Source organism: Balearica regulorum, chromosome 14 (assembly GCF_011004875.1).
Source record: "Balearica regulorum gibbericeps isolate bBalReg1 chromosome 14, bBalReg1.pri, whole genome shotgun sequence".
Classification (NCBI taxonomy): Eukaryota; Metazoa; Chordata; class Aves; order Gruiformes; family Gruidae; genus Balearica; species Balearica regulorum.
In genome coordinates, this window is record NC_046197.1 from 20,780,403 (window position 1) to 20,790,788 (window position 10,386).

General features: G+C 42.2%; 1 protein-coding gene across 2 annotated transcripts; it reads right to left on the reverse strand.

The window, feature by feature from the left end:
- Window positions 1-1,875: 1,875 nt before the first annotated feature.
- Window positions 1,876-9,121, reverse strand: YIPF5 (Yip1 domain family member 5). 2 transcript variants are annotated; one of them, XM_075766738.1, is made up of 6 exons: window positions 8,964-9,121; window positions 8,593-8,703; window positions 6,845-7,017; window positions 5,417-5,562; window positions 3,589-3,770; window positions 1,876-2,931 (listed from the first exon to the last, which is right to left on the reverse strand). In XM_075766738.1, exons 2-6 carry the CDS (start codon window positions 8,691-8,693, stop codon window positions 2,769-2,771), a joined length of 765 nt encoding a protein of 254 aa, XP_075622853.1. In that variant the 5' UTR covers window positions 8,694-8,703; window positions 8,964-9,121; the 3' UTR covers window positions 1,876-2,768. The 2 variants fall into 2 exon arrangements, with proteins under 2 accessions (XP_075622853.1, XP_075622855.1); XM_075766740.1 differs by lacking the exon at window positions 8,964-9,121 and having other exon boundaries at window positions 6,845-7,013.
- Between the last annotated feature and the right edge of the window lie 1,265 nt (window positions 9,122-10,386).

Genomic DNA, 10,386 nt, shown 5'->3' on the forward strand with positions numbered 1-10,386 from the left:
CGTCTGAAATGTAACTGAAATTGAAGCAAGATCTAGGACAAAACATTATTACAGAAAATCAATGGAATTGATTTTGGAAAGGCAATAAACAGAGTCAATGGAATCACATTAATTAATGTACCAGAAATTTGGGATATTTAAGACTACCAGTCTAGACTTAACTTGTGTTTCTGTCATAAAGTCCTCCATCAACTGAAGTGTTTGACCTCCTTCTCCCATCTGCTTCTCTCCTGCCCCCAAGAGACCAGTTAGAAATTCACAGCTACATTCTCCACAGCGTAAGCTGAAGAACACAAAATGCTCCTGAAACTCACTGGTCAAACCTCACTGCTCAAGTAGGACACGTAGTATCCTCTACTGCCAGGGCAAGGACTTTGTGAACATCTGTATCTAAATAAATACCTTTTCATACAGTCTTTCCAAACTCAGCAGCTATATTGCTAGTACTATTCTGAGACAAGCCAATTTTAATGTTTTTTTTCCTGTGCACTTAGTTTGCTCATGCTGTGGTGAGAGGAAAAAGTTATTTCTAACAGTTTAACACGCAAGTACTTGCCCTGGAGCTATCTACAGAATCAGCGCAAGCTTGAAGAAATGAACCACAGTTTTACGTGCAAGGCAAGACCCATTAGCCCGCTTCTCAAAAATACAATATTTGAGTATTAGAACCTGGTGTGCTCAAGGAGATATGTGAGCTTTTATACTTACTAGAACAATTCTGTATTTAATTAGGCCTCATTAGTAAAGGTAATCACTGTAACTTATGTGCACAAATACAGGACATCATGCTCCATCAGCAGGTAATGTTCTTCATTACAAGGAGTAAGAACTTTGTGCGCCAGGGCAGATGTGGTCTGCTAATCCAAAGAAATCAGAACTATGAAGTACAGAGTAAATTTTTCTCGCCAGTTTAAAATGAACTCGCCACTTTTATTTAGGATGATAATTTGTAATAACATATCAAAGCAGAAAATTATCTGCGCTCTTGAATTTGCTTCTGGAAGGAAACCGAAGTTTTTTTTAAGGTGTATGAGAGTTTTAAAATTCATTGTAACAGCCAGTTACAGTACACAGTCCAAGTCAGAAGGGTTTTGTGCATCAGCGTTTGGTTCTCAGAGGCTTTATGCTCATACAGCGCTTCCCACAACCCCCGGTGACACAAGCAAAAGCTGGCTCTGGCCAACAAAGGAGGACCTCGTTGGAAGCTTCTAGCGGCACTAGGAAGGTACTTTTAGGCAGAATTAATGGAAGAATGAACAGAAACGTGTGCGAAGCCTGTGAAATTGTTCATTCATGTATGTAAGACAAAAGCTTTCCTCTGAAGGTGCCTTTGCACACCGAGTCTTACCAGAAGGTGTTATGGTAACACATCTGAGCAGTGATTCAACTCCTGAAGTCTACGAATAGATCATTCCATGGAGGTGACAGATGAACGTCAGACTAACACCTGCGGTAGATTCAACAAAATGAAATCCCTTGGATTAAACTGCTGCAGAAATAGTAGTTATAAACTAGCACTTTGTCAGAGCTTTTTCATTTCCAAGCTGGGAATTACTGTCTACATAAGTAACCTCCCCTCCCCAGTATGAGTTAAAAATATGTCTGAAGCCTTTTTGTGCTTATTTTACGAATTAATTTAAGAACTAGCAAGTGAAGAACAACTATTTTTGCTTTCCCACTTCTTACACTTGTAAGGCTTCTGGGGACTAACATGACAAACAAGATTAGACTTTTCATGTAAGTTTAAGTATTTGTGACTAAAACAGTATCAAATCCACTAACTGAATACAGTTTTAAATATGATTTTGCTTCAATATTGAAGTTTCTATTTTAGTAAATGAACTCCATTTAAAGAGACCAGAAAAATCCAACACCTTTTTCAAAATTTAAGGAAAATTTAATCAATATGCCTTAAATTATTTTACAGTAACTACAATACTGACAAGCATAACATTTTCAAAATGGTGTTTTCCTTGGAAGTACTGCAAAAGAGATTACTCTTCATCTACTAGTATGTGCACCATTAGGAAAAGAAACTCTAGTTGAAGTCATCTTCAGAAATCCAAGTTAACATATAGCTACTTAGACATCCGAATGTATTCGTATTTCAAGTGTGACAGAATTACAGATCCCTTTAACTTTTAAGTATCTGTTTTCTAATTCATAATTTAAGTATCTTAAATCCTGAAATACTATCACATCAAATGAACAAATAAATGAGACCAAAGAGCATATTTGTTAAAATATAGAAAATACTCTAATTGCTTGTGTTCCTTTGTGCATTTTGCTTTTGGTAAGAGGGGACAGGAAATAGGTTCTTTATTACTGCAGATTTCTGCAAAGAGTACCCCAAATGTATGGCATCTGCAGTTCTGTTAACTTTTGCTGATAAAAATCTATCAATTTATAACAGCAATCCTTCTCTCTCCCCTAAAACAAAAAACTAAACAAAACCCCCAACCTTCAAATGAACAACCAAAAGTTATTTTTCTAAAGATACAGGAATGGGAAAGAAATTACATTAACTTGATAAGCATGAACACTTATTAAAGCTATAGACACTTCCGGTCTATTGATAACAGTATTCAAAGTCCTAAAAAAGTGAACACGAGACATTTGTTTTCATTGTTCCAGATGATTCAGGACAAGTCTACGTTTTGGGATAGCAACACTATACAGTTGTTTGCAGCTGTTTCTGGTCCAACTAAATGGTCCAAGTCGATGTTTTCATTTTGGCCCACTGGAGTCCAACAGGTTGGACAGTCTATTCAAAAGACAGAAATGAGAGCGAAGACTCCATACAACAAAGCACAGGGGTATGCTACTAGAAGTTGTTGTCCTTCCATTGCTAAGGCAGAAATAAAGATTTTGGAAGCAGAAAAGCTGCACCAGCCAATGATTCCAGCCGTGAGAATAATCCCCATCATTCCCCTGCAAAAACAGAAATAAAAAGAAAATCCATCTAACACTTGTGTACATATGCTTATAGAAGTCATAACTGGACCCCTAACACCTTTTACCGATTCTAAGATTAATTCTACCTTTTATCTTTGACTTTTAAATTTAAATAGTTCCAGTGAAGACTTCAGAACAATATTATTCAATTATGACAGCATAAAACACCCCCAAAATTAACTTTGTGCAAATGAAAAGTAAAAACGGTGAGTACAGTAACTGTAGCAAGTTCTTTCTTTTCAGTCCCTCATTTCATGTAGCTATGAGCAATCACATTGATTTTCTTCTGTTAAACTCAAATTTGCATCTGAAATTATAATTACTTTTAGAATTTACAGGTACTGAGATCTGTCAGATTCAAAGTTGACTGAAAACAAACTTGATATGGTTATTTGACTCTATGTATTTAAAAGCTGTTAATTGACTTATAGATAACACCAGTATTCACCTATCTTTCATCCAGTGAATACCTGAAGATTGTTGATATTTATCTTTTTACACTTACTACAAATTCCTGACATATTCAAGTTATTTGCAGCTTCATCACTGAATATGAAAATTTGTTTTAATAGCTTCCTTCCCCATCTCATAGGAGATGAATCTATTACGAAAATATGAAGTTTGTGTACTTACTGCAACGAAAATACAATTGCAAAAGTGGAAAGTAGGATCATAGGAAGAAGACAGTATCCCAGGACGCTGGCAACGCAGCCAAATGAGACGCCCGTCATGCTCATTAAGTTGAGGAGACAAAACATCCCTAAACATCCGATTGCACTTATTCCATACACGTAACCAAACTGAATTTTACCAGCCTGAAAGCCAAGCAGAGTAATGCCTGTTAGTGTGCGGAACAAGCAATGCCTCCCACCAAGGGGAAAGGAAAGAACGAACGTTTACAGAGTATCCTCATTCTCCCCAGTGCCCCCCACCCTCAAGTGCTACCTTCCAATTCAACAGGTAGGACTTTCCCACAACCTGAATTCCAGGACATCTGTGTATTCCAGGCACCCAAGAGGCAAATTTATCCTAACTTTATGTATCTTGATGAACAGCTTTCAATCAAATTGTTATTCTTTAACCTGGGCTGAAAAAGCCTACGAGTTCTTTAATGAACTAACTTCTCACGCTGATTTTCTCGGAAGATTACTTGCAATAATAATCTTTACAGAAATGGTGTTTAAAGACCAAAAAATTTTAAGTCAGGAACTTCTTGACAAATCTAGAAAACAATCATATCTGCTTTGATCTTTTTGCTAGGCTAAGCTTCTTTTCTTTCACTACACTCAATGTATTTTAAAAAATAAGAGCATACAGGAGAAAGTGATAATTTCTTAGGAAAAGAACATTCCAATGTATCTGTTATAAACATGTTCATTAATTCCACTGGCCTAGTTTCCATAAATAAAGGTTACTTATAAAAGTAGGTTTAAAGTCCCCTTGGTAACAAAACAGTACTTTCTAAATGTTGCAGCATGTGAAATTTTAGGCAAAAATTAAATGCAGTGCCTGAAGTCATTTAGAGAAAAAAACTCATTAAAAATATTGAAGCCTTCAGTGACAAGGAAGACTGTTGCTACTCTGTCATTTCATAATTGACACTTTTGAGTCATTAAAGCACAATCCTATTTCAATTAAGCTCAACTAAAAAAACCACCAGGCTTCAACAGCTGCTGACCTGTTAAGAAGTATAAATCATCCGAAAGCAGGTTCACTTTAGAAGTGTTTTACCAGACTGACCCTTGATACTGAAAGTCATGCCTAATGTATCAGTACTTCTAAAATCACTTTTTTTTTTTTTTTTTTTACACACACATGAATTTTGGGTTTTCTTGCCTCTTGAACATCTGTAAAGAACAATGAATAATGAATACAGTATGGAGCAAAGAATTACAGTGAAACAAAACAGAGAAATAGACTCAAATATGAAACACTGTAACAGTTAAAAAAATGAAAGAAACTCCAAAATGAAGAAAGGAAATAAATATTCAAGTACTAAATGTGTCCATTGTTCTGATTCTTGGTAAGACAGAAGATAACAAAGATGCTGCAAAAAGACAGTACAATTCTGGAAGTAAAACATCCCAATTTATAAAGAAAACCCAAGCAGGTAAAAATGTGAGAACACGAGTCACAGCCATTCCTGTGACAAAAGGGAGCCATATTCCTCAAAAGCAAAGTATGAAAAGAAGTATGAGTTACACCGAAATAATTGCCACAAAACCAAGCACAAAGACTTTGATTCAAACTCCTCTGACGCAAAGAGACAGCGAACTCATTGATTTCAATCAGCGGTGTGTGAGCCCCAGCTCCTCTTCCATATAGCTACAAACTCTTGGTCAGGATGTGCTCCATGCCAAGAAGCCACTTCCAAAAAACCTATAGGTAACATGGCTTTTTTCCCCTGTGTTTCCACAATATTAATGCATCCACAGTAATATTTTTGCAATCAATATCTTACCAGTAATAGCGTGGCTCCAAAAGCCAGACAGAAGACCATTGGCCCAGCCAAATCAGTCTCATTCATGATGCTGCCATCTGCTACCTTTAAGGGGTGTAGCACTGTTAGCGTCTTCTGCCAGATGTGGTCGAAATTGATCCCCAATTCTACAAGTTACATGAAAAGAACTATGCATATTTATTCCATTTTTTCCCTTCTGGTCACCTCCGTTTGCTTCACTCCTAGTTTTCCCTGCCTCTCCACTTTTAAATCTCCTCCAGACACAATCCTATGGGGACCAGAGAATTGAGTCATTCCATCAGCCCCCAAGCTGCCTAGCATGCTGCCTCTGCAAATTCCAGGTCTCAAATACTGGGAAGTGACAAGGCGGTTTCTAAAGGACCAGGTAAGAGCATAAGCACAGCGTTCTGGGTAACCCCAAGAGTTCATTTAGCCTAGCACCCTGTAAGTGGCCAAAAGCAGATGTGCACAAGAGTATAAGCACAGAACATGTAGATTCCTCAAGTCTACAACAACTGGTGGCTCAAGGATTTCTAATTCAATGGAGCTTCTCTGTTCTTAATTACCCCCAGCGGATTTCTCCTTCATAAACCACCCACCCCTTTTAACGCTGAGGGTCTCATGACAAGGAGTTTCACAGCCCCCTCCAGCGAGAGATGATTTCAAGTCTCCATCCATATGGTTTGACCACAGTTGTGCATCAAAACCTAGTTGTGAATGCAGTTACTACTTGCCCACCTCAGGCCCTGGGAAGCATCTATGTAAACAAACCAATTTTTCAAAGAATACCAAAAAAAAAAGCACAGCAGGGTGGAAGGTATCACGACTAGATAGAGGTGATAGGCATCATGAATACCTATCTCTCTAACCATGAACAGGCAGGGTTTCTTCAGTTGTTTGGTACAGAACAACAGATGTAAGCTGGAAACTGAAATCATCAATCCAAACACTAACTACACATTTTTGCTGGCATTTTGCACAGGCTGTGATCTGCACAGGCATTTCTGCAGTGTTTAGCATCCCTCTTTAGCCATGAAAGACTTCAATTCTAACCAAAGGATCAACTGAAACTAACTGCATCGATTTATTTCACAAGAAGTGGGCAGCTGCAAGTATTATTTGCAACAAGAGTACTAGTGTCTTGCTATAGGCACTGGATGAAGTTAGGTTATCCATTTAATTGGTGACGTCTTCCAGAGAACAGCTGGTATGAAGTAATAAGGCACAAATTTAAAACTGCAGAAGTTTCCACAAGAACATGTATTTCATATACCAAAATACATGTTAAATAAAAAATTGATTTAATTTCAAATCAACCGTGCACTTTCAGAAGTACAGAATACACACCCTGCTACTCAATTTATCCCTAAATTGAGAAAGGTTTCAAATTTTGGCCATAAAGCATCAGCTATAAAGCATCAGTCATACCTTCTAATAGAGGAGGCTCATCCTCAAAATTACTTCCATAAAACGACTGTGCTGAAGTTGGAGTGTATGTCTGCGTTGGCTGGTAAATCTGCCCTGTGTAAGGCTGCTGCTGCTGCATCATGTCTGGAGGGACAAATCCACTTTGTTGCGAGTATTCGTAGCCTCCATACTGCCTACAGAGAATGACATCGCATTATGGACAGATACAGACTTTTATTTTAAACACCTCCTGGCAAGGGCAAAGCTCATTTTCAGTAAATAACTTGCAGCAAACAATCCTATCCATCGTCTCTTTTAAAAGGCCGTATTAGATGGATGATCCTCTACACTGAGCCAAGCCTTCTAAGCATATAGGCATGTTTATCAATTCAAACCCTTATAAACAATGCTGGTAGGCTAAACAAGATAGTTCTTCCTATATGGCTAGTATTGCTTTTTTGTTTTAAGTCAGAGGCTTGGAGAAATAAGCATTATCCATTCACTGAGTTACTACTACAGGCCACAGACCTGTAAAAGAGTAGGAAAATTCTACACCTCAAACTTATTCCAATATTGTCCATTAATAACTAGTGACATTTCATTTGATGCCAGCATTAATTCGCTATTTAGAATATTTGCAAACTCACTACTAGAGAACAAAGTTACTCATGCTATCGCTTTTGTTACCTTCTATATTTAAAAAATGAGCTTAGTTTTTTTAGAAGAAAGTTGCTTTCCCCTTCACTTCAGCACCACGTGCACGAGGCAGCATCATGACATGTAAGGAGGACTTATGATACGGACATTAAACGTGTTATGACATCTACCTACAGGACATGATGCAGGGGTAAAAAAAGGGCAGTTTCTGTTTCATATATTCACCATTATTTATTAACAAACCAATTTACACTGCCTTTGGAATACTATTATAAAGAATATGGATAAAAATATACATTGCTACCTTTAGAAAAAGCCTAATGAAAGCTATCTTCTGTTCCTAAACAAACTCATTAAGCTATTCTTGCCACTAACCATTTACAAGTCTAACTACAGAGATTTCAGTAAACTTCTCCAAAATATTTAACTACAGAAATAGGAATATAAAGAAGGAAACCCCAGAACTCATTCTCCTTTCTTTCCCTGTGTTTGCAGAGTTCAGCCTCGTCACAACACTGTAATCCTGTCCAGGACACAACCAGGCAGCCGCCTGCTCCGTCTCCCGCAGGGATCGCACAGGTCACGCACGGACCAAGCCCTCAGCCTGAGGCTGGGTGTTCACCCAGGACCCCCAGGAGCTCCCCAGCCTAGAAACACCCGCCCCCTTCCCTAGGAAAGCTGAGGAGTCAGCACTGACACTGCAGGTTCGCTTAGTGATGTTGTAACTCATTTTTACTCCTGACTGGAGATGGATTTACAGAACAACATTTCTTTTCCCAAAGATATGAAGATTATTCTTATAATTAAGATTACTCATAGAACCTTTCCCTCAGTTTTCTAATCTTTGCTTTAAAACGTAGAAGGCAGAGTCCTCAACATACAACTGCTTTATATCTCCATTTATAGGATGTAAGTTATGCTCCTCACAAAACAAGAGCACAGGAATTCAATTGCAGGCAACAACAGCTGGCTGGAAGGCCAGCCCTCTCCCGAACAGACAGACCGACCATCCCACAACTATCCAAACTCGGGCTTGCTCGCTAGAGACGCGTGCCAGAAGGGCTTTACACGGGACACGCGTTGCACAAGCTCTAAAGGCACAGGCGAGTTACTTGCTGTACGGTCTCCCGCTGTAATCGTAGGGCTGGGCCTGGTCATCGATGCTGTAGCTCGTCTGGAAGAAGTCTGTGCTGAAGCTGTCGAACCCAGACATCGCAAGGTATCTGCAAGAGAACGCGAGGTTTGCTCGGGCCTCCCACCCGGCTGGAAGGGAGCGCCCCGGGGAGAGGAGCGGCCCTGGCCGGGGACCCTCCCTCAGGGCCGCCGGGAGCTCCCCAAAGCACAGCGGCCGCTCCGGGAGCTCCCCGCCCCGCCGCCCTCACTCGGGCCGACCGCAGCCGCGCCGTGCGCCGCCCCCAGCGCCTCCCCTCCCCGCGGGGGAGCCGGGGCAGCGCGGTGCCGGGCGGGCGGCAGCCGGACCCACCTGCACGGCCCCGGGCCCGGCCAAACCCGCCGCCGCGGCCCCTGCGACGTGTCACCCAGCGGCCCGAGCACTTCCGGGGCCGCGGGGTCGCGCGTGCGCACAGCGCGCTTGGCGAGGCGCCTTCACCGGGCATGCGCCGTCCCAGCACCGCCCGCCCCGCCCCCTGCCTGCGTGGCGCCTCCGCGCCTGTCGCGCACGCGCGGCGCCGCGTTGCCAAGGGGACGGGGCGCGGGGTGGGGCCAAGATGGCGGCGGGGCGCGGGATGGCGGCGGGGCGGGAGGCTGAGGGGCCCGGCGGGGCCTGGCGGCTTCGGGCTCGTCCTGCGGGAGGGCCCCGTCACCCCCCTCACGCCCCTCAGGGCTGGGGCGCCTGGCGATCGCGTTGGTCCCGCGAGGCGGGAGCTGGCGGTTTTCCCTGCGTTGTTAAGCCTCCCTGTTACAACTGAGGCTTCGAAGCTTCATAGCTGCTGTCTCCCATTGTTTTGTCTAAAAGCTGAAGAAAAGCAAAACATTGGCTTTTAAATACATGCGAAGAATAAAGTTCTGTCTGTATTTCACTCGGCATGAAAGCATTAGTAGTCGGTACCTCAGTTTACTGCTTTGCCTTGTCTTACGTGCTGAGAGTCAGAGACGCCAGCTGTGAAATAGAGTAATACTGATTTATTGTGAGATGAAGCTGTAATGCACTGTGTAACCACTAATTGTTATTTATTTTACTAGTCTCTCCTGGTGCAGCCACCACTGCCATATAAAAAAAAAAAATTACAGGTGTAAATCCTTCCATCATTATCACCCAGCCTGAAGACTCTGCAGAAACCCAGTTGGGAAACCCTGCCATGGCCGTGCAGAGCAGCCGTGATGGTGTAAAAGCCGTTAAGGAAAAGCTGACCTTTCTCAGGAGGCACAGAACAGAGACCAGGCTCTGGTGATGGTACCGGCTGCGTATGCCTCCAGCCCGTCACTGCTGCGTTTGCAATTAGCCCTTTGTCAGCCTGGAAGAGCTCTTGAGGGAGCGAGGAGAGGGGCTGTGGGGTCGGGATTTCATGGGGGTGAGGGGAGTAGGAGCCCAGAAGCGACGCTGGCTCGGCTCTCATCCCTGGTGAGCTGTGTGCTCCCCGGGACCCTGAGTCCCTGCGGCGAGGCACAGCGGCGGCAGGCTGCGGGCTTCAGCCTGGTTCCCGGGCTTTCTTCATGCTCAGCAGTCTCATCTGCTTTCAACTGGAGGCAAAATGTTGGTTTCACTACAGTTTACACACACCAATAACATCAGGGGGTTTTCAGGAAGAGTTTAGCATGAATGCGTTTGAGGTCACAGAGGAATCCATTCCTAAACAACATTTTTATTGTCAAAAATCTCTTTCTCTCCAGGATTTTTTTCCCTATTATTCATCAAAAGAAATGGTATTGTGAGTCCTTGTTTAAAG

Bases quoted from the DNA above. Each gene is read 5' to 3' on its own strand.
- YIPF5 (XM_075766738.1), bottom strand. From the start codon at position 8,693: ATGTCTGGGTTCGACAGCTTCAGCACAGACTTCTTCCAGACGAGCTAC. The intron at 3,771-5,416 runs GTAAGATATTGA...CTTGGCTTTCAG, and splicing joins TTGGAGCCACGCTATTACTG to GCTGGTAAAATTCAGTTTGG. The intron at 2,932-3,588 runs GTAAGTACACAA...CTGTTTTTGCAG, and splicing joins GCAATTGTATTTTCGTTGCA to GGGAATGATGGGGATTATTC.